General features: G+C 32.6%; 1 protein-coding gene across 2 annotated transcripts in view; it reads right to left on the reverse strand.

The window, feature by feature from the left end:
• Positions 1 to 302: 302 nt before the first annotated feature.
• LOC127736745 (squamous cell carcinoma antigen recognized by T-cells 3-like) overlaps positions 303 to 25,548 on the reverse strand; it is a 44,067-nt gene continuing 18,821 nt past the window's right edge. Inside the window, exons 8-23 of one of the 2 annotated variants that reach the window (XM_052247324.1) lie at positions 20,293 to 20,431; positions 19,787 to 19,894; positions 19,094 to 19,153; positions 17,822 to 17,880; positions 16,820 to 16,929; positions 15,159 to 15,271; positions 14,439 to 14,515; positions 13,649 to 13,921; positions 12,895 to 13,111; positions 12,009 to 12,133; positions 11,045 to 11,128; positions 10,685 to 10,789; positions 9,973 to 10,062; positions 8,482 to 8,565; positions 5,622 to 5,770; positions 303 to 3,209 (exon numbers count right to left, since the gene is read on the reverse strand). In XM_052247324.1, the coding sequence (XP_052103284.1) occupies positions 3,023 to 3,209; positions 5,622 to 5,770; positions 8,482 to 8,565; positions 9,973 to 10,062; positions 10,685 to 10,789; positions 11,045 to 11,128; positions 12,009 to 12,133; positions 12,895 to 13,111; positions 13,649 to 13,921; positions 14,439 to 14,515; positions 15,159 to 15,271; positions 16,820 to 16,929; positions 17,822 to 17,880; positions 19,094 to 19,153; positions 19,787 to 19,894; positions 20,293 to 20,431 (1,980 nt within the window). In that variant the 3' untranslated portion in view covers positions 303 to 3,022. Of the gene's footprint in view, positions 3,210 to 5,621; positions 5,771 to 8,481; positions 8,566 to 9,972; positions 10,063 to 10,684; positions 10,790 to 11,044; positions 11,129 to 12,008; positions 12,134 to 12,894; positions 13,112 to 13,624; positions 13,922 to 14,438; positions 14,516 to 15,158; positions 15,272 to 16,819; positions 16,930 to 17,821; positions 17,881 to 19,093; positions 19,154 to 19,786; positions 19,895 to 20,292; positions 20,432 to 25,548 lie in introns of both variants that reach the window. The other variant, XM_052247323.1, reaches the window with a different exon arrangement.

Raw genomic sequence — 25,548 nt, forward strand, 5'->3', positions numbered from 1 at the left:
TTATTACTCCAACTTGGTACATGAATAAGCAATAGTTTTTTTTGCAAACTGTTGGTTGACATGTGACCTTCAAAAATATCAACCAGAAGTGACCTTGAGTAAAACGGAAGTAGGTATTTTTGCACTTATTTCATTGAAAAGTACCTAGAAACTAAACATTTTATTTTAGATATGTACACATAAACCTTTCATTTGTGACAGGAGGTGAATTTCACTTAACCATAAGTACCGAATATCTCCCATTTTACAGGCAAAAGTATATATAAACCATATATTTTTGGATTTAGTGAAAAAAGGAGCTATCATGTGAGACATTTATTTATTAAATCAGTATGAAGAAACCTATGCTTGAACGCCAAATGTAACTTTGAGTAAATCGAAAGTAGCTTCTCATCAATATCTTATAAAATTGATGTGGAAACACCTTCAATTGAACATTTTTTGTTCAATATTTTGTATAATCAGTAATAAAAGAGAAATGGTGAAATAATAATTCACTTTTAGCTACCAGTTTGTTTCAGTTTGTCAAAATGAGATAAAAACATAGCTGATGAATTATTCACTTGCAAGTGAATAATTCGACCTAATTGAATCTGTATTCATGTGAACTTAAATTTAACCCTTTAGCAACAGATGGGTTATATGGATAAACTGTGCATGTTCAGCTATTAAAAGGTAAAGAATTTCAATATTGAAAGTGAAACGAGGGTAAATCATTCTTACACAGATAAAAATTACTTACATACACAATTCACATACTTGATAAACCTTTCATTTTCAGGAAGTAAGCAACAATAAAATATAGAATTTGCACCATTACCAGAGCATACACACTGATTTACACTACAATGTTCAACAATGGATGACTCTTTGTAACTAAATACTACATGCATTACTATTGTGAATGCTTACTGTATAGACAATGTTAACTGAATACAAAATATAACTTGAATACTCCTTGCATGCATAATACATAATGAATATCACTCTGAATATCGTTGAACCAAACAAGACTTTCTAATGAAAAAATTTGTAAGGGTTACGCGGAACCCAATGTCTCGCCTACTTTTGCTGTTAATAGCAGGCTCAACAAAAACCTAGAAAAAAATTTGTAAAAATATTCCTCTTAATACTATCTTTTGATTGTAAGAAGCTTCTGTTCAAGTTTGGTAAAAATCCAGGATAGTTAATGAATCTAATAAATGTTTTAAAAACTTTAACTGCAGACTGCATGTAATGTGAACTGGAAGAAAAACTAAGTCTATTTATAAGTAAAATACGAAAAAATAAGTACAAAATTTTAACAAAATTTCCTTCTATACACTAGCTTTTGATCATAAACAAGCTTTGGTTCAAGTTTGGTACAAATCCAGGATAGTTTAGGAAAGTTATTAAAAATTTTAAAAACTTTAACCACAGAGTGAATATTTGTGGACACTGCCGCCGCCGCCGACCGAATGTAGGATCACTATGTCTCGCTTTTTTCGACAAGAGTCGAAGGCTCCACAAAAAATGAAGATATTTTCTCTGTATTAGACATACAGGTTGGCCTTCAAATAAATCTATATAGAACGTTGGTTTTCACGTTTGAATAGTCATTTTTAGGGCCCTTTATACCTTGCTGTTGGGAATGAACCAAGGCTCTGTTTTGAGACCGTACTTTGCTCTATAATGGTTTTTCTTTTACAAATTGTGACTTGGATGGAGAGTTGTCTCATTAGCACTCATACCACATCTTCTTATATCTATGTATTACTTGTAAAACATATCTAATAACATCAAAGTACTGTAAAATAAAATGCATCATTGAGCGCAGTCTGATACGACCGCAGAGGTCGAACCCTGAACAGTTGGAGCAAATTTGGACACAATATTCAAGCTTTATACTGTCTGAATTTGGATTGTGATCAAATTTTTTACATAATAAAGGTTTCTGACACAAAATAAATGTGGTCAAAGATCTTACAAATTTATTGTGCAATACTGTGCAATTGAAGATTTCTTCTTGAAACTTAAAAAATTCGTAATTTGAAAATTAAAAAAAAAAAAATTAATCCCTTAAAAATTGTAAACAAAAAATCCCCCCCCCCCTCCTTGGAGCAATAACCCCAAAACTTAATCCCAGCCTTTCCTTTGTAGTATGGAACCTTGTAGTACAATTTCAGAGAGATCCATACACTTAAACACAAGTTATTGTCTGGAAACTAGAAAAATGCTTCTTTTTGGCCTTTTTTTAGCCCCTAATTCCTACATGTTTGGGGCAATTAACACCAAACTCAATCCAAGCCTTCCCTTTGTTATATGGAACACTGTGGTATAATTTCAGAGAGATCCATACACTTACACACAAGTTATTGTCTGGAAACTAGAAAAATGCTTGTTTTTGGCCCTTAATTCCTAAACTGTTGGCCCCATAACCCCTACAATGAATCCCAACCTTCTACTTGTGGTATAAAACATTGTGGTACAATTTCAGAGCAATCGAAATACTTATACACAAGTTATTATCCTGAAACTAGAAAAATGCTTGTTTTGGGACCCTTTTGGGCCACTAATTCCTAAACAGTTGGGACCATCATCCCAAAAATCAATCCCAATCTTCCTTTTTGTGGTATTGAACCTTCTGAAAAAATTTCATATAGATCTATTTACTAAAACTTAAGTAATTGTCCAGAAACCAATGTGTCTTCAGACGACAACGACGACACAGACGTCGACAACATCATACCATTATACGATTCCAAAAAAATTTTTTGCAGTCGTATAAAAACTGACATCCAGTCAACCATAAAATATAAGTATTGTAGGTCTGAATGAATACTTGAGACAAAAAAGAATGAACAAGTAAATAAAAGAAAAACTTGATTGAAATAAGTAAATCAACGAGATAGTAACCCAACAACAAAAAAGCCAAAAGATTTCAACACAACAACACTGTCATCAACAACTATTGCTTTTTACATTTCACTCTGTAATAATCAAAGCACGCCTACAATTTAATATTTATTTTTTTTACTAAAATTTATTTAATCCCCAATAACATTTTTCTAAAGTCATCATTTGATTTGCCAGATTGTTCTTTAGATCCTGGCTTTTCATTGGTTGCTGCTGATGATGATTTGGATGAAGATTTTTCATTGGATGAAGCTGCACCTCCTGTCTTTAGTGCCCTTGGTAACAATGACACCTGTGTTCTAGCTTTTCCTCTTCTGAAAAATATATGAGAGAGAAATTATAATGGCTGCAACAAACAAAAAAAGATAGATGCTATACAAGAGTTGTAATGCCTTTCAAGCATAAAAGATCAATTAAGACCACACAATTTCAATGCTGGCAATTTTAGCTAGACAGATTAATGTCAGGTATAGATTGATTGGTATTGATTAACACCACTTTCAGTACTCTTTGCTAATGTAGATTCATTATTATTCCTAGGATACCCATTTTCATAGATTTCTTGGGTATAGGTTAATAACAAATTCAAATGTTCAACAAAGTACAATTTTTGTATAGGGCTTAAATGTAGACTTTTGTAAAACCACAAATAAAATGTACACAAAAATACATATTTTTCCTAATCATTAGAAATCAAATGAAACCAGAGTATATCATGGCAACAAGTTGTTTAAGCCAAGTTCCTGGAGACAACCACTGATCTCAGCAGGAATACTGGCAATTCTAGTCAATAAAGAACAAGAATGTGTCCATAGTACACTGATGCCCCATTCAACTATCATTTTCTATATTCAATGGACTTGAAATTGGGGTAAAACCTCTAATTCGTCATAAAATTAGAAAGATCATATCATATGGAACATGTGTACTAAGTTTCAAGTTGATTGGGCTTAAATTACATCAAAAACTACCTTGACCTTGACTTTAACCTGAAGCAGGAATCACAGACCAGAAAAACATAATGCCTCTCGACTATCGTAGGTGGGGCATAAAAATACAACCTGACAGGCTTTTGATCACTGTAGATGAAACTACATTTACTTAAAAGTATTAGGAACAGCAAAATGTATCAAGTTGGTACTTGTTTTTACATTTAGTATTTTCTTGTCACTTATATGACAGAAAAATGCATGTTATTGTCAGGGAATTTGTTCAGGAAATATTGTCCAGCTAAAATGATCAACAAAACTTTAAATTCATTTCTTAAATAGATGAAAAATAAGACCAATTCTTATTAAGCTGCTCAAAGGCTTATAACCTACAATAACTTGCAAAATTTGGCCGATTTCACAATCAATATTAAAGCTTTAAAGTTTCAACTAATGGCATACCTGCCAACCCTACCGTTTTGAGCGGGAGACTCCCGCTCAAACAGTGAAATTCAGGAAATCTCCCGCTTGCCGGTATCCTCCCGCGCGGGAGTATAGAATCTCCCGCTTTGGGATATTTTAACCTTGAATGACAAGTCAACATTAATTACGTTTTTGTCTCACTGATGAGGGTTGTTTTTACCTGTAAATCACAGTCCATGTGAAATTAAATGGCTTCACTTCACAGCTTGGGTGTCAAACATAGTACTAATTAACGATCATTAACGACTTTTGCTTCAAGCAAAACACTTCAAAGAAATTTCGGGTTACTTCCCCTGTTTAATCCTGTTTTAAGTTACCCTTCTTAAAATAATGTGAATTGATAAAACAATATAAACTAAATACAAATTAAACAAAGAATCATAAAAGGATGGCAATTAAAAGATTTTGTATGCCTTAAGACAAAAAAAATAATTATATTTTAAAAATCACTTAAAAGACCTATACTTCTATTCAATGTTTATATTGAAATTTATAAGATATGTATTGAACCAAATTTAGTGAAATAAATATGTGCACACACAAAATGCACCTGTAACAACATGACTGCCCTCTTATAACAGAGTTATCTGGGGTGAAAATTGTCCGGAAGGGATTCAAATGTCAAAGTTGACGAAATAGAAAAGAAACAAACATCACACCATCTGTAGGATATAACCATATTTAAAGAAACAAAGTATATCTATTAACTCTTATATGTGTTTCGTAGATGAATAAATAAACACGTCATATATTTCACTTGAAAATGTCATTCGCGCAAAATCTCCCCCTCAGCTGTCATAGCTGAGAGGGAGATCTCCCTCTTTGAAGGTTTCAGAGGTTGGCAGGTATGGATTTAGGCCCTGAAATTGTGAAGTTTAAACTCAGCGGAAAATAAATATCTTTCCAGTTTTATATATTAATTTGTAGAAAGCCTTTAGTGTTGAGAATTGAAATGAGATATCTTTGCAAAACAAGCAATCATTCAAAAGCAACAATCTATAAATTACATGGTAGTCATCTGTTGCCCCTTAAACAAAACTGAATGCACACATTGACTTGACTTGAGTATCCCTACTCCTGATTAAAAATTGGACAAAGGTGTCTGACAAACTTGAAAAAACCCTGCAACTCATCACTATTGAGCTTTTGACCAAATTCTAAGTAAATTTTGCTCTTTAGTTTCTGGGAACATTTGTTACGAAAATATTTCCTGGATGGACAGACAGACAAATTATTGCAATGTATCCCAACTCTAAGAGTGCTAGTATAATTACAATATAGATATGATATAAAGGTAAAATATTGGTGACTTACATATCAGTTTCTTTTTTGCCACTGCCCAGACTTGGTATAAACTGATCCTTCTGTGGCCTCCTATCTGGTGGACAACTTATAGCCACAGATATTGTGTGTTCCCCGATTGCCAAGCCATCAGTTTTCATCACAGCTTGTGTGGCTTCATTCTGCACAAAGAAAGAAATTATTGTGTGCATTTATTGTTTAGATTTTTCAAGAATGGACAAAAATGTGAGTTTTATTATAATTGTGATTTTGAAAAAGAAAGTGCATACAGGTCTATAGTTCTGTTATCAGAATGCAAGTTCTTATTATTGTGATACTCAACAAGTCGCATTATCCTCATTTATAAAAGCCTAGCAATAACTTCTGAATTTAAAATAGTTATTTCATTTACCTAAACAATAATAAATTAACTCACATCTTGACAATCATAAGAAACCTTAAACCTTATTTTTATTGTTTGAATTGTACATGTTATTACATTTTGTTGTGTCTGGACCTTGTATAGCTTACTTTTAGGGTATGGGTTTCGCTTATTGTTGAAGGTCGTATGGTGACCTATAGTTGCTAGAAACTAATCCTGAAAAAATGCCATGAAAACTTCATACAATGCCATTAGACACGAAATTGATGAGGAAACCCATATAACAAGGTAAAGTATGCTCACAGTAAGCTTGCTACCAAATATCAGGTTTGTAGTTCCTAATATAGTTTTGATCAAACCTCATAGGACAGACAGACAGACCAGTATACAGTCGACTCCACTTAATTGCATACCACTTAACCCTTACCATGCGGTACCCATCATATGACAGGCGTACCCAGACCACCGTTATTTGGCTCCAATGGCATTCCATACTTTTAGAAGTCAGCTTTATGATACTTATTTCGAAAGTTATGCATGTTCTGTCAACCTGAGGCTATCTATAGTCATGTTTCTCCTGAATAAATTGCATTTTGAGCACAAATACGGACTTGGAAAATTGAAATCGGATGAAACTCGGTTTTCTGGAGGGGTGGGCTACCCTTCTGTGTCTTACACAGGAAGTTCAGAGGCCTAAAATTTGCAATAATAGTGCAAACCCGCAGGCATATAACTACTGATCGTAATTATTATCGAAATACGCATAGGAAACGACTACTTCCGGTTTTGGGTCCATTTGAAGTCAAAAATCGGAAAAAAATCGTGAAATTCCGTATTTTTGATCCAAATGACCTTCTGTAGACTGCTGAACCAAGATCAGATTCACTCCCACCTAACAACTGTTGGAGTCAATTTGTTCACTGGGGTCCACTCTACATGCAGGCTACAGCTAGATACCTTTACCAGCATCCCTGGGCCTTGGGGGTCAAGTCAAAGGACGAAAAATCGTCAAAATTGACGCTTTTTGCACCTGATGACCAACTTTGTTATTCAAATAAAGTTTTAAAACAGTTTCTTCCCTGTTTATATGATCGAATTTGATTTAAAAATTAACCTCAATATCTGCACAGGTAAAGTTTCCCATGTTCAATTTTAAGCCTCGAGGTCATAAAACTGTCAAACAGGTAATTGTTGTAAAAACAAAGACCATTCTATCTCAAAAGGTGTAAATAATTAATTTGATTTCAAACATTGTCCATAGATTACATTTGGGGTGAATTTCAAAAACAATAACGCCTGCTAATTATGGATCATTATCTGATGTGAACTCTCGTAATTGGGTTTGGGGTGATCTGCATTTATGTTAAATATGACAGGGTATTCATATATGGTTAAAGAATTTTATACATCAATCATTTAAAATTAATTTATTTTGAAAAGAGCATTTACTTCTAATTATTATATTTTGTCACTTTCAATACTCGTGTCCAGCAAATAACCCGTACAGGGCCCCGTTACTGCTTTGCATATACAAAACTAACGAAGTTAAATAGTTTAACTTCACTCTGAAAGCTGTAAATATTGTATATCAAAGGCAGTTTAGTACACATCTATTGTTAAAATATTATTAACTGTGTAGTATTGTAAAACAGTATTTTAATCAAAGTGTAACAATGTACATAATTTGTACATACGGGTCATAGAAACAAATCTATTTTTAGAAGGAAATTTTTTTCTTATCCCAGGTAAACTGGTAGGAAACGTAGTTACGCAAATAAACTAAAACAAAATGTGTTTATAATCTTTATTGAAATAATATAAAATAAAATAACATGTATGACACTAGACATATAACTTTTATTAGAATAAATCAACATTCAATATGTTGTAATTGGATCATAGACTTTCATCTTTCTTCAGGGATTTCCTTTACTGATCTGTTCTATCGATGTAATCTGACGCCGTAATTTGGCATTTAGGATATAAGCATACTCCGCTTTATTGCATAATTTTGTCTGACAAATAGGCTATGCAAATAACCGTAATGTACTGTACTAACTACGGGATATTCCACATTCCGGCATTGGAGTCTTTCCCATCATCGTAAGAAGAAGTGTATCATTAATGACAATGCTATTTTGAGTGAAATTATCACACAAAGTCAATCCAATAATGTCGAAAATAAATCTAGTGAGTTAATAAATGGCCTTCTTGGAAATTTTTGTAGCATGTATGCTTTCTTTACATTAAACCATAAATTTACCAAAATACAGTGGATTCATTAATATTCATTGGATACCAATTTTCGTGGATTTCGTGGGAACAGGGGAACCACGAATTTAAATGCTCAACGAATTACAAATTTTCTAAAAAGGAATGTATGCAGACTTTGCCAAAGCCACGAAATTTAATATCCATGAAAATGCAAGTTTTCCTCAATCCATGAAAATTGGTACCAACGAAAATAAATGAATCCACAGTAATAAGTTTTGATACACTCTATATACAAACCTCATTCTCATATTCTACATAAGCTAATCCTTTTGGAGCCCCACTTCTGTATGTTACTAATCTAACATCTTTTAACTTTCCATGCTGAAAGACAAAAAAATAAATACAATTAAAATATACAAACCACTATACCACAGAATATTAACTGTGGTTAACATATAAAATATAACAGAGAGTATGGAACAATGGTATAAAAGTGGATACATTCATAAAATTGAGAATGGAAATGGGAATGTGTCAAAAAGACAACAACCTGACCAAAGAGCTGAAAACAGCTTCAGGCCATCAATTGGTCTTCAATACAGCGAGAAAATCCTGCACCCAGAGGCGTACTTCAGCTGGCCCCTTAACAAAAATGTGTACTAGTTTAGTGATAATGGACATCAAACTAAACTCCAAAATATATAAATGAACTAAAATTAAACAAGAATGTGTCCCCAATACACGGATGCCCCATCCGTACTATCATTTTCTATGTTCAGTGGACCGTGAAAATGGGGTAAAATCTCTAATTTGGCATTAAAATTAGAAAGACTATATCATAAAGAACATGTGTACTAAGTTTCATGTTGATTGGACTTCAACTTCATCAAAAACTACCTCAACCAAAAACTTTAACCTGAAGGGGGACAGACAGACGAACGGACGAACAGACGGACGGACGAACGAACAGACGCACAGGCCAGAAAACATAATGCCCATAAATGGGGCATAAAAACATACAAGACTAACAAAAGCCAGAGGCTCCTTCCTGACTTGGGACAGGCACAAAAATGTGGTGGACTTAAATATGTTTTGTGAGATCTCAACCCCCCTATACCTCTAGCCAATGTATAAAAACAAACACACAGCAATATGCATACTAAAGTAAAATAGAGAAGGCATCCTATATGCAAGTAAATGGCTTCCTTTGTACAGATAAAAAAAAATACCTGTGAGAATATATAAAGAACACCTCCTTTGTACAGATAAAAATAAATTGCTTCGCTGAGCCAAGCTGGGTACGAACGCAAAGGTCCAACCCTGAACAGTTGGAGCAAAAATGGACACAATATTCGTGCTTGATACAGGTCTGAATTTGGATTGTAATTAAATATTTGACATATAATAGGTTTCTGACAGAGAATAACTGTAGTCAAAGAACTTAGAATTGGTTATATGATTTGAATTTTTATTCAATTTTTTGCTATTGTGCAATACACCATGCTGTTGCAAATTGATTTTTATTCACTTATACTAAAGTTATTGTTTGGAAACCAAATGTCTTTGGACAACGTTGTTGACGACAACAACATGATACCAATATACGACCGCAAAATTTTTTGCAGTCTTTAAAACTACCTGTGAGAATATATAAAGAACACCTCCTTTGTACAGATAAATAAAATTACCTGTGAGAATATATAAAGAACGCCTCCTTTGTATAGATAAAAAAAATTACCTCTAAGAATATATAAAACAACGCCTCCTTTGTACAGGTAAATAACTTACCTGTGAGAATATATTAGACAAGGCTTCCTTTGTGCAGGTAAATGGCAGGCCTTTTATAAATAATTTGTTCTTTTCTAAATCTGTAGCAAACTGTAAATAAAACAGAAACATGCATCCTTTATGTAAAATGACTTATCATTATCAGGCATTCACGAGTTGTTACTAATATTATTGTACTTTATGCAGACTTCTTATAGTATCCATTAATTCATTGGACACAGCATTTGTTAATTTTCACTAACCCTTCATAAGCCCCACCCACCCATAGCAACACGTGTCTGATAAAAGGGTCTTCAACAATCAGAAAAATCTACGATTTCTGTTCTCTTTATTTTACATCTTTGAACTTTTGATTAAAATGAATTTTGAAATATAGGTTGGTGAAGTTTATTTTTAGACATTTTATGATTATGTCCATTTGATGTATGCAATGTATGAGGGGCCTGATGGGGGGGGGGGGGGGGTCTCATCACGATTCACGAGTTGATTTTTTTGTCAATCACGATTCACAGAAAATAAATTTCCATGATCACGGATCACGAAAATATAAAAAAAAAATAAATCTGTAGAAAAACGGATCACGATAGCGAAAATGCGCCGATCACGAAGAACGAAAATAACCCATCAGGCCCCTCATGTATTCAATATGGTATTTCAGCTGTGAAAGATTTTCCCACAATCCACACAAATATTCTATTGGTAAATTTCTTACTTTAAACTGTGGTTTTCTGACTGATTTGTCTTCACATCTGGACACATATACTGGTCGTCCATCTAATGGAGTACGATCAAATTTCAATGCTTCTATTACACACAACTATAATAAATATAAAATTATTCAGTATTGACATAATTTTTAACAACAAAAATAGTAGAAAAATATTTTCAATTATTCGTCACACAAACCCACTTGAAACCTGGCAAAGGATCTGGCTTTTTAAATGTTTAATTTCTTTGTGCCATAGAATATCAACATGACTCAATTTGCCCATGAGCTTTAAGGAATTTTTCTTGACATTTAAATGATTTTTTGGAAGCACTGTTCTAAATAAGATTAAATAACTGTCCTTACCTCATCTGGAAATTCTATATATGCGTAGCCTTTGGATCTTCCTTTGAAATTCTTTATCAATCTGACATCCTTTATTTCTCCAAACTAAAAATATGAAAGTGTTAAAGTCACACATTAGTACATAAATTCATCTGTTTATTTCAGGCCTAAAGCTGATTTCAAACTTCAGATTTAAGATAGCAAGTATAATGCTGGCTGTTAAGTCCCATAAGTCCATTCCATTGGCATTATAACATCTTGGCCCTGATTGATTGATAGTCATTTTTTAATGTATGAACATTATCCAATATAATTTCTGAGGAGAAAAGCTAAATTTCTGATTTTGGTAAATTGGTTCTTGCTTATATAAAATCAATAAAAGAGCAGAGTTCCAATGTCCCCATCTTTGCACTTATCTAATATTTCTAAGAGGCATAACTCTTTCAAAAAAAAATGATGGTCCACCATCAGAAAACTTGTCCAAGATATTACTGATATTAACCTATAGTATAAGTTTCATAAAAATCTGGCAAGAATTGTACCAGTGAGAGCGCTAACAAGGCCATTTTCCATAAATTGAATATTTCCAAGGGGCATAACTATTTAAAAAAATAGTTTCAGCCACCATCTTAGAACTTGTCTGAGATATAGCTGATATTAACCTATAGTTTTAAGTTTAAAAAAATCTGGCAAGAATTGTACCTGTCAGAGCGCAAACAAGACTGGTAAGGACTGACGCCCGGTATTTCCATGTCCCCCGCAACACGTTAAACAGGGGACAAAAAAGGAGATGTTGTATGATTGCAGATGAGACAGTTGAAGATTGAATAATGTAGCTCTCAGTAAGCATCTATAGGCTTCTTAAGAAAACTTCATAGAACAGAAATATTGAATTTCATTGGCACAAAATTAAATTTTTTAATCATTATAATTTTTTATCGATTACATATTTATTTTGTCAGGTAAAAAATAAGATAAAAAATACCTGTGAAAACGTGTCTTTAATGTTATCCTCATCTACATCATAAGCCAGATTACTAACAAATGCTGTACATGAACTCTTGTCTGGTCCCACATCACCTTGACCTTCGTGTAATCTGTCATCTCCATCTGTAAATTATCACTTAACTTAGCACCAAATCTCAATACACCATTTTCATGTTACCAACTTTTGACGCCGGAATTATATTTATATTTTTTTTTGACAGGTTATCCTCTCTGTGGTTGGACATCCTGGTAGTCGGTCAGACAAGAGCAAAGTAAATAAGTAAATTCAAGATTTTAACAGGTACAATTTTGAGGGAAAGTTTACCGTTTAATGCTTTCTATACATGACTAAATCATCCGAAAGCAGTAAACTTTCCTCCCAAATTGCACCGTTTATATATTTGATTTTACTTCTTTTGGTTGCTCGTAATTGACTGAGTACCAGGATGTCTTACAACAGAGTAGGTAACCTGTCGAAAAAATAGAGAAACAAGTATCAAAAGTCAGTAATATGAAAATAGACTATTGCTTTTATATTTTTAGAACAACTCTGTTTATACTTTCTGATTGGTCCTTAACATAGCCAATGAATTCAAAAGCTAAATTTCTAGCTTGAGCATTCAAAGCAATGACCTATTGTTTGTAACTCTAATGGAAGAACTGTAAGGATTTTGTGTCATTTATTCATGTACATCATTTTTAACACAATAATTTGTATCTGTATAAATTAATAGGAACTAGTCAACAATGATTTCAAAGAATGAGAAATGAGTTGAAAATCTAAGAAAAACCTTTTATATAGATGGCAACATTATCAAATTGGTTAAAAATTAAACACTTTTCTACTGCTATCAAAAGTGGAACTTCTTTAAAATATTTAATACCAGTTTTTTGTACTTTAGCTGGTGGCTCTTCACCCTCAGAACTTTTTCCTTTAAATCCGGGAGGTGGTTCTGTAACCCCAGCCTTGTGACCTTTGAAACCTGGTGGCGGCTCTGACTTTTTTCCTTTATACCCTGGTGGTGGTCCTGACTTTTGACCTTTGAACCCAGGAGGAGGTGGTACTTTGAATACTGATTCTGAAGATTGATCGTTTTCTGCCTGTTAGAAATATTTAAATTTATATTGATTGATTGTTTGTTTAAAGTCACTTTCAGCACTGTTCCCAGAGAGAACCTTGACTCTCAAAAAAGAAAACTGACAATCCTAGTCAATTAAAATTGAAGCCAAACAAACTACCATGTGCAGGGTATCGAACTAGCAACCTCAGTGTACATACAGTACATTAAACACATGAACCACTTGGCCACCAAGGTCCTACATTATTGTTTGTTTATTCTCTTATATATAAAAAAAAAAATTTTCCATTGTGTATCGTTCAAAATGAAAGGGGTAACATTTAATTATTCTAATATGCCTTGCTCATAAAAAGTTTAAAATAAAACATTTCAAACATTATGGAAATGTTAAGCATGATTTAGGTCAATGGAATCACCAGTCCGCCTACAGTGAACATGATATTTTAGAGCTGATAATTCAAATATTTAATGGATTAAAAAAAATAAACATGAGAAATGATATTTTTACACATAGAATTTACGACGACTTTCTCACCTTCCTTTTCAACCCATTGCTTGCCTTTTGATCTTCATCCAATGAAATTCTTTCACTTGTATCGTCACTCTTTGTCTCTTTCTTCTGATAAGGTTTGACGAACACTTTTTCACCACTATCATAACTACAATTTTGTCTTTTATCAAATTTAGTTTTTTTGTCTTTTTTACTAAACTGTTGTTTCTTGTCAGTATGATGACCTTTGTCCGTATGATGACCTTTGTCAAATGTTTTCTGTTGTTTTTTCCCTCCTTTTTGTTGGAATTTGGATTTCTCTACTTCTTCTTTCTCTGCTGCCTAATCAATAAAAATAGGTCAAGGTCATAGTATTATTAGTTGGCTTTCGTCTGAAAGACATGTAAATATTAGGACGATTCTTTGACCAGATATAGATAAATTACTTCCTATTATAAAGGAGAATCTAGATTAAGCAGAAAAAAATTATTTCAATTTTGTCAGTATGTCCACACTTGTAGTATAATTGCTAAAAGCATATTTCTGGGAACTCATACGAAAGGTTAAGTGTCACTAGGATAACAATGACAAAATGTTCACAAGTTAATAATGTGGTTTATATGCCTAAACTGAGAAATTATATTTATAATTGGAAATGAAAAATTTAGATAAAAAAAAAGTTTCAAACCAGAACTAAGAGGAAAGTTAATCTGTAAGTCATCATTAATCACTAGTGTACCAAAAATCTGATAATTATCTGCAGAGTAGACCACCTATGCTATGAATGTGGAATAATAGCAAAAAGTGACAATAATGATCAGTTAAAGGTATTACCTGCTTTTAATTGAACAGCCCTTACCTGTTTTCTTCTCTCCTTGATTCTGTCCATCTGAGCATTACACTTAGCTAAAGCCGATTCATATTGCTCCAAATCACCTTCAATTCAAGAAATAAACTATTGACACAGAGATATGTCTCGCCTAGATGTTATTTTGATAGAAATATGCAAATGTTGAAATGAAAAATACAAATCTTATGATTAAAAAATGCAAAACTTTTAAAGTCAATTGACCATGTCTGAGGGGGCGGGGCCAAATAATCTCCATTAAATTAACTCATATAATTTCAGTCGGTTGATTTCATGAATTAGAATGAAATAATTTTCTTCTGAATTGTCTGCCCATAGATGGCGTTTTAGGTTACATGTTTTGTGTGATTTGGCTGTTAAATCATTCAGCACAACAGGGTCTACTCAATAGGTCACGTTTATTTTTATATCCATGCTATTTGATATTTTGTATCATGCATTTAGAGATTGATTGATTTACAAATGATTGTGTTTATTGAAATACATATATGATGACATTTCGAGCTGATTCATAATTTGTATATGATAAATATTATGAAATGGTTGTTATTAAAGCATGCAGCCCTCAGCACTGTCGTGTGGTATTGCACTTTACTGTTATTATCTGTGGTTGTGATATATGGTTGTTAACTGAGAATATATAAGGTATTGATGATTGGACAATTTTAACTGCTTTTATATATCTTTATCAAAAATATTTTCTGTTCATACCTTCCTCTCTTTCAAAATTAATAAATGCATCCACAATACTCTCAGGCCAATCTGATACAGAGTTAAGTGCCCTTTGTAACAATTTTCTGCAATGTTTATTATCACCATAGCACCTACAAAATAAATACAGAGTTAAGTGCCCTTTGTAACAATTTTATGTAATGTTTATTATCCCCATAACTTCTACAAAACACATATAGAGTTAGGTCCCTTTTTCGTGGGCATCAAGTTTTCGTAGATTGAGGAAAAATTACATGTTCGTGCACATTTGTTTTCATGGTTTTGCTGAAGTCTGCATACAACCCTATAGACAATTAGCATTTCATTTTAACATCTTAATTTGGTTTATCTCTGCCTATGAAATCCAAGCAAATTTGGTATCCCACATTAATGTATCACCAGTATATTTGCTATAGACAACACCTTTCCCACCTTTATAATGAAATCATCAATTCACATCTAACATCACTTTACTCTTCTAAAATAAAATAGAAAGCAATGACAATTGTGGATCTCTGGAGAACATTAGGGGTCATGATTTTAGCTTTTTGATAGACAATGATACATCTTTCTCTAATTTTTGTGTTTTTTTCACATTTCTCGAGCAGTGTGAGAAAAATATTTCTTATCACTAGTGAAATATCTGTTCTCAGCAAATGATTGTTCAAAATTTAAATATGACATTAAATTTTCCTATTGTGACGTACTGAAAATGGGCAACCATGTCTGATGACGTCGATGCATTACGTTTGCGCACATTGCCATTACATTTGCGCGCAAAAATCATTACGTTTGCACGCAGCTTTTGATTACAATTGCGCGCATTTATTTGACAGGTAAACTCAGGTAAGCTCAGGTAATAATACTTATTTATTCATAAATTTATTCAATTATTTTTAAGTAAAAGTACCCTTTCCGTTAGTCTAAGTCACCTTCTCACCCACATGGAGGTGGAAGTAGGATTCAAGCAGGATTAGTCGGTTGCATTATATTCTATCAATACGAATAGTTTTATATTCATCATATACTAATGATTTCCCTCCCCCCGATTTGCTATAAAAAAAAACCTTCAACTGTTCGTGCGTTGACAAAACTTTACAAACTAACTTAAATTATTTACGAATTTAAAAGAGATCACTATTCGGGGTACTTGTTTACCCTGACAAATTTGCAATGAAGTTACATGTATGCTCTAAGTTATAACGGAATTTATCATGAACACTTTATATTTTGTCTTAGAATTCAATATAAACAATATATAATTAAAATATATTTTCAAAGTTAATGATTTTTAGTCATATCTAATATGAAAATTATAGTCATTTATATTTTATTATATTCCCTTTTTTACCTGAGTTTACCTGTAAGATAAATGCGCGTAAATGTAATCAAAAGCTGCGCGCAAACGTAATGCGCCCGATGACATCACTTATAAAGAACACAACTTTCTGCAAATCTTTGAAAAGGAAGGATACAAATCATAAGAGAAAAAGATTCCACCACTTTAACTTGAGTATTGAGATATTTCCCCACTCTCAACAGTTAAATATAAGACTTGCTCTTTAAATATTAAATTTAACTGTCTCAAGTGGAGAAATATAGTAAGATACTTGTAGCAGTTGTGGAATCTATATTTCTATAATTTTACAACAATCACAAACCTCTCAAAATGATAAAAGTTGAGCCACATGGCGGCTTCATTTCCGTGGCCTTCTGTCATGATTTCATTCCATAATTCTCTACCTTTGGTCACATTTTTACAATATCTAGCCTACAAAAAATGAGACAATATCTAGTGAGTCAAGATAGCTTCAATTCGAGGACAAAAAATTCAAAGTTGACAAAAAGATTTTTTTTTTTAATAATTTCATATCACCTTATCAATATTTTAAAATCCACTTCTCAAGTGATACAAAACTACTCTAAAGATAATTTTGTCAAATATGGAAAAGAAGACTACTTTAGGCCCTACATGTTTTTCAAATTTACAATGCTAACAATCCCCTTTTCCCCCAATAACACTTTTTCTCTTATGAAAAGCATGGTGTTTGCCATTGTTAACCTTTATACTGTATAATGACATTAATAAATAACCTGACATTTATTTGTTGATTTACATACAATCTGTAGACATATTGAGAAGTCAACTTTTTTGAAATATTATATTAAATATTGCACCCAAAATGAATCTCAAATGAAATTTTCTGCTAATTTTTATAGATTGTCTTTGTGGAAATAAACAATGAAATCAAATATTCAAAGAAAACTATTTTTCAGATTGTTTGATAAACTAATATCATCTGGTGTCAAGAAAATTATAAAATTTAAAGAGTTACAGCTTTTCTATAAAAGCATGCGAAGCAAATCTTTGGTCAACTTGCTTGCTATGTTTGTTTGGATGTTTGTAAACAGCAGGTAAGTAGTCTGTTTCAGTCTGTTTACTATATACTGGAATTTTATGGACAATAAACATTAACTTCATTGCAAGGTTAAGTTCCACATCGTATGTCAATTTTTATTGTCCTATCAAATCCCAGTATATAGTAAACAGACTGAAACTCCGCCTACCTATTGTTTGCAAACAACCAGGCAAACATAGCAAGTTGGTCAAAGTTCTGTTTCGCATGCTTTTATAGAAAAGCTGTAATAGTGTATTTACTGACCTCAATGGTAGCCCAGAACTGCCTCAGACTTCCAGTGGGATCTCCGTCAGGTATGGTATCTGAAAACATACAAGTAGTCATGATAAATCAGATTATATTGTACCTGTCAGGTATAGTATCTTAATGGTCATGATAAATCAGCTTATATTGTACATAAATAGAGAATATCATATGGCTTTTTCAATATCACATCTGTATCAACCCGAGACAACAATATAATCCCAAGAGCTCTGCTCGAGGGATTATATTGGTTGAGGGTTGATACGGTATGTGATATTGAAAAAGCCATATCATATACACTTTATTATATACATGTACCTCACGTAGATGTTTTTATGTGACATGACGTCATACAGATAAGGGGATTTGAAATGACGTTATACAGTTTGACATGACGTCATACAGGTTAGGGGTTTGATAAAGCCTTTGCAACAGTGACTGCAATCGATGACGTAACGTCATACAGATTAAAGGTGTGATAAAGCCTTTGCAACCGTGCTGATGTCGATATCATCACGGGTGGCTGATACAGCACGCTTGCCAATGACTGTATTACACATACAATTCATCTGTATTTTCTATTAAGTATATAATAAAGCTTAATATTGCTTGTTTGCACATGGATAAAATGTTACAACAACCCAATTAATGAGTACTTGTTTTTTTCAATAGGTGTCTGTGCCTTTTATAATGTGTCTTGTTTTGACTGTCAGATTGATGTGTATGTCTTCTTTTGTTTTTCTTTTTTGGTTAAATATTTATCAATTACTTGAATTCATGGCAATTATAAGATGTCTGGTTTTAACCATTGGATGTTCATGTCTTTTGTAAATTGTTTGTTTTAATTGTTCACATATACTATCATGTCTTTTAGAAGTTATCTTGTATTAGTAAATGCTCCATGCTTTATAGTGGAAAAGCAGCAAATACCAAGAGATATAAGGTGAATTACTGTGGATTTTAATCTTTTTCATGGGTATAATGTTTTTTGTTGATTTAGGAGAAAATTTATATTTTCACGGAAAACCCTATAGGAAATTTGAACTTAATTCATCATTGAAATTTATGAATCACCTTTTCCTACGAAAAAAAAAAATCACAAAAATACTGAACCTTATCAAATGCAAAATCAAAAGTTCAAACACATCATTGTTTTAAATGAAATCCTTTTCCATTAATAATAATGAATCATCAGTAATCAATATATCTTTTTTCTTATATCACAGCAAACATTTGTGACCTTTACCTTTATCCAATCTGACCTTTACTTACATAAATGTTCTACTGCCTTTTCAATGTTTGCTCTAAATAAAGTTAGTTGTTCTTCATGATCTGTAATAAGGTAAACAGAAAATATCAGTTATATTTTTGTTGTTTTCGGAGAGCATTTCTGTATTTATCTTCATCTTAAGTCATTAGAATTAATTAATGTATTTTTAAATGTAGAGGTGTAACAATAAAGTTGAAATAATTTCAGTAAATATTGCGCTCCATTTCATGATAACTTCCATCCATACAATGATACATGCTATACACCATTTTTCATGTTTATATCATATTCGTAATTCAAATCACTGCTAAGAGCCAAACCATCACTTAAATGTTTGATTCAGCTTCCAAAATTTAATATGGATGTGGGTGGGTAGGAAAGCACTTCCCAAATTCCAATACAACAAACATACTTTGGTTTTTTTTCACACATCAAATAAACACAACAGTCATAAATGACCTATGGAGAATGACTAAAAAAAAACATCCCTTTTTCTCTCCCATATTTATTATTAGAATATAGCCTTTTATAGCTTGCTGTTCCATGTGAGCCAAGGCTCTGTTTTAAAGGCCATACCTTGACCTATAATGGTTTACTTTTATAAATTGTGACTTAAATGGCAAGTTGTCTCATTGGCACTCATACCACATCTTCTTATATCTACTAACATTTGATTGTAATCCTTTATTAATTACCTTCATCCCATAGTATCCATCTTCTCAAGTAATCACAGTAGGTTGTCCAGATTTGTAAATAACTTCCTCCTTCTGCAAAACCACAGGACAAAGCTCGGTCCACTGTACCTGAAAAAAACACACCATTATAAATTATTCCAGCACCCTTAAAGGTAATCATCTTACATAATATATGTTATTAGACAAAATACCTTTGGGGAGTTACATTCACATGGTGAATGACAGTCTTGATTTCCAGGGCCCTTCATACTTAGGGGAGATATATTCACATGGTGATGGCAGTCTTGATTAAGAGGGCCCTTTTAATGAAGAAACCAATTATAAATTGGAATTTTAATTTTGATTGCATTTTTTAATGCGGCATATCCTGAAATGAAAATAAATAATCTTACCTTTTTGGCAATTGTTCAAAATTGACAATAATAAATGCAGTTGTACTCAAACAGTAACTGGAAAGAAACATACCATTACTATGTGCCTCTGTGACAAAAAGGGGAGACAATTACCTTTTATTGTTTGATGAGATTTTTTGGCTCTTTCTAATGTTAACAAGTAGTCACTCCACAACTGGGAACACCATGGACAATTCCTCACTGATCGTTCAAATACAGGAATTGATAATGTTTCATCCCTCAACTTTGCATCCTTAAATTACAGAAAAGATTATTCAAAGACATGAATAGATGAGACATCAGAATATTCAATCTCATCAAAAGATGTGTCATCAGATTATTCATACACATGACAAGATATATAATCAGATTTTTCAAATACACAAATAGATGTGTCATTAGATTATTCAAATACACAAATAAATGATTCATCTGATTAACCAACTACAAAAATAAAGATTTAATCAGATCAAACAATTTTTTACATGATGGCAATTCAAACATAACAAGAGGCTGTCAGACAGCAAACCGGATTTTCCTGCAGAGGTCAGACCCTGAACAGTTGAGCAAGTATGGACACTACATTTAAACTTAAAACAGCTCTGAATTTGGATTGTGATTGAATATTTGACACATCATAGGTTTGTGACACAAAATGAATGTAGTCAAAGAACTGATATATTTGAAATTGGACATTTAATTACCTATTATGGTCCAATATCCAAAATCTAAGTACATATTAGAATCAGCATATCAAAGAACCCCAAGAATTCAATTTTTGATGAAAACAGACAAAAGTTTAATCTAGGACCCTTTGGACCTCAATGTGGACCAATTTGATAAAGGAGCCCACAATCCAAAATCTCTCAATACATGGTTAGATTCAGCATTTCAAAGAACCCCATAAATTCAATTTTTGTTTAATCAAACAAAGTTTAATTTTGGACCCTGATTTGGACCAACTTGAAAACTGGACCTAAAAATCTAATATTTAAATAGAGGTCCTAACTACACACTAATTTTGGCCAACCAAATTAGACTCAACTCAAATATGCATTTTGCCGTGCAGACAGACTGGAGCCAGCATTTAATCAAATTTTTAATCCAATACAACAATACAATAATCTCATATACATATGCAAACATCATATAACACAGTAATAGTATCTATACTAAGTAATTTACACGCAACTTGGTGAACAAAAAAATATACTTCCGGCAACAATAGTAATAAATATCTATTAACTTCCAAGAACATTCCAAATGTTAAATATCATATTATGAATACCCGTCATAAACGGACACTCGCCGCCCAGGAAAAACCAAATAGTTTGGAAACCTGCGTCACGGAGCAATGCAAGAACCGTTTCTGGATAATGATGCCGTACTTCATCATGATTATGATAATATAAAAAGACAAATTTTTATATAAAACAGGAAGTTTTGACTGTACGATGTCTACGGCAAGAATGACCACCTAAACAATTTTTTCATGAACCCGCGAAAAACAAATTAGCATAACAAAACGTTAGGTCACCTGACCTATCAAATCATACATCATTGACCCATACAAAATATGATAGAAACTTTAAGACAGTATTTTTCCGCTATACTGCGAAACGCTGAAAAATATATTTTAGATTCAGCATTTGAAAGAACCCTATATATATATTTAATTTATGTTGAAATGAAACACAGGTTAATTTTATCCATAATATTTTCTGTGCAAATGAAAATAACTCAAACTGGATAAATAGTTCTCTAAAATAAGATATGATGCAATTTTTCAAATTATAATCAATAATATAATAACAACAACCAGTGATGACCAAGTTCTCTAAAATTAGAACATTGTTAGAATCAGCATATCAAAGAACCAAAGAATTCAATGTTTGATGAAATTAAACAAAAGCTTAATTTAGGACCCTTTGGACCTCAATGTGGTATTACATGTATCTTATTAATAATGAAAAGCTTGACCGTTTACAAGTTCTTAAACAGGAGGGGGGTGGAGGTGACCCAAGGGGACTCGCCTTATATTTCATTTGATTTGTTTTATTGTCCCATACAAAAATATATATGGTTTTGGGGTGGGGATCTTGACCATTTACAAGTTTTCAAAAAAAAGGCGGGTGGGGGTTACCCCAGGGGACTTCCCCTCAATTTCAGTTGATTTGTTTTATTGTCCCATTCAAGAATATATATGGTTTAGGGGTGGGGATCTCGACCGTTTACAAGATAAAAGCACATTCTCAAATTGAAGGGGGGTGGGGGTAAGAATATATATGGTTTAGGGAGACTTAATTATCTACAAAATGTCTAATAATGAACAGTAAATTTCAAACTTCATTTATACAGTCCTACTAGTAAATTTCAAACTTTATATATACAGTCCTACAGATCTTATCAGGAAACAGAAACTTTTCAAATAAATCTGTCACTCCAATGATTATCATATGCTAAGATATAACCCAGATCTAATTAATAATTAATAATGTAATAATCTTCAAAATGTCTAATAATATAGCTTATAATCATAACCACTTAGTAAAAGTTTCAAACAATTTACCAATGATATTTTGCCAATAACTCAAATGTATTTCCATGAACCAGTAACAAAACACCAAAATAATTCTCTAAATTAGATATGACTTAACCACTCATAAATCTCTAAAATTAGATATGATTTTATATCTATCAATTAAACACATCACTTTTCGAAACAAATAACTCAAACTTATTTCCATAAACCAGTAAAAAACCAGCAAAATACTTCTCTAAAATCAGATATGATGTTATATCTATTTCCATATTATAATCAAATTTAATTAATAGTTGGTAATATTGTTTCTTTCATGTGTCAAAAAATAATACAGATCTGCAACTTATCTATCAATGTCAAAAACTTTATCTCATAATAAAAATAGATTATTATCTAATTAAAAACAAGTTCAGATTCAGCACTTGAAAGAACCCTATATATATTTAATTTATGTTCAAATATAACACACAAAAACTGATTAATTTTCCCAGGGACCTGCCCTTTATTTCATATGATTTGTTTTTTGTCCTATACAAGGATATATATGGTTTAGGGGCGGGGATCTCCACCATTTACAAGTTCTTAAACAGGAAGAAGGTGGGAATGACACCAAGGAACACACCTTTTATTTCATTTCATTTGTTCTATTGTAACATACAAGAATATATATGGTTTCGCGGTGGGGATCTTGACCGTTTACAAGTTTTCAAAAAAAAGGAGAGTAGGGGTTACCCCAGGGGACTTCCCCTAAATTTCACTTGATTTGATATATTGTCCCATACAAGAATATATATGATTTCTGGGTGGGAATCTTGACCGTTTACAAGTTATCAAAAAAAAAGCGGGGTAGTGGTTACCCCAATGGACTTCCCCTATACTTCATTTGATTAGTTTTATTGTCCCATACAAGAATATATATGGTTTAGGGGTGGAAATCTCAACCGTTTACAAGTTTTCAAAAAGAAGGGGGTGGGGTTTACCACCGTGGACTTCCGTTAAATTTCATTTGATTTGTTTTATTGTCCCATACGAGAATATATATGGTTTAGGGGTGGGGATCTCAACCGTTTACAAGTTTTCAAAAAGAAGGGGTTGGGATTTACCCCCGTGGACTTCATCTATATTTCCTTTGATTTGATATATTGTCCCATACAAGAATATATATGGTTTCTGGGTGGAAATCTTGACTGTTTACAAGCTATCAAAAAGAAGGGGGTGGGGGTTACCCCAATGGACTTCCTCTATATTATATTTGATTTGTTTTATTGTCCCATACAAGAATATATATGGTTTAGGGGTGAGGGATCTTTACCATTTACAAGTTCTTAAACAGGAAAAAGGTGGGGGTGACCCCAGGGGACTCGACTATTATTTCATTTGATTTGTTTTATTGTAATATACAAGAAGAAAATGGTTTCAGGGTGGGGATCTTGACTGTTTACAAATTTTCAAAAAAAAAGGGGTGGGGGGTTAACCCAGGGGACATCCCCTAAATTTCATTTTATTTGTTTTATTGTCCCAAAAAAGATTATATATGGTTAAGGGGTGGGGATCTCAACCGTTTACAAGTTTTCAAAAAGAAGGGGGTGGGGTTTACCCTCGTGGACTTCCCCTAAATTTTACTTGATTTGTTTTATTGTCAAACACAAGAATAAATATGGTTTAGGGGTGGGGATCTCAACCGTTTACAATTTCTCAAACAGAAGGGGGTGGGGGGTTACCACAATGGACTTCCCCTATATTTCATTTGATTTCTTTTATTGTCCCATACAAAAATATATATGGTTTAGGGATGGGGATCTCGCCCGTTTACAAGTTCTCAAACAGACACGCTGGGGTGACCCCAGGGGACTCACCTTTTATTTCATTTGATTTGTAATATACAAAATTAGTTTATACTAAATAACAAACAAACCTGCCAAAAAATTCTTTAAATAATTTTACAAAGAATGTCTTTTAAAAAATGAGTTATCTCCCTTTGTACAGAAATATGGTTTAACATAGTACTCTAACATTAGATATGGTCCAGAGTTATGGTCCATAACTCTGGCCAAAATCATCAGACCGGAACAAAATTCGAACTTGATCTATAACTCGTCATGATAAAACTATATACCAAATATCAAATCAATATCTTTAAGAACGAAGAAAAAAAGTGTGGAAAGCTGATTTGCCGGACTGACGGATGGACAGACGGACGGACAGACAGACGGACGGAGTGCAAACCTAAAGTCCCCTCCGACTTCGTCTGTAGGGGACTAAAAAGGAGGGTAGCTGTGAACCTGAGGACTATCCCAATATTTCATTTGATTTGTTTTATTGTCCCATACAAGAATATATATGGTTTAGGAGTAGGGATCTCGACCGTTTTCAAGATAAAAGCACATTATCAAATTGAAGGGGGATAGGGGTAAGAATATATATGATTAACGGACACTTAATTATCTACAAAATATCTAATAATGAACAGTAAATTCCAAACTTCATTTATACAGTAATACTAGTAAGTTTCAAACTTTATATATACAGTCCTACAGATCTTATCAGAAAACAGAAAATTTTCAAATAAATCTGTCACTCCAATGATTATCATATGCTAAAATATTTCCAAGATCTAATTAATAATGAAAATAAATCATTATCATATGCTAAAATATTTATAATATCTAATTGAACGGAACTATGGTTGTTTAACATAGTACTCTAACATAATTAATAATGTAATAATCTTCAAAATGTCTAATGATATAGCTTATAATCATTACCACTTAGGAAATAGATAATTTTCAAATAAATCTGTCACTCCAATTTTTATTCTGAGATAAGAT

The sequence above is a fragment of the Mytilus californianus genome, unplaced genomic scaffold (genome assembly GCF_021869535.1).
Source record: "Mytilus californianus isolate M0D057914Y unplaced genomic scaffold, xbMytCali1.0.p SCAF_36, whole genome shotgun sequence".
Lineage (NCBI taxonomy): Eukaryota > Metazoa > Mollusca > Bivalvia > Mytilida > Mytilidae > Mytilus > Mytilus californianus.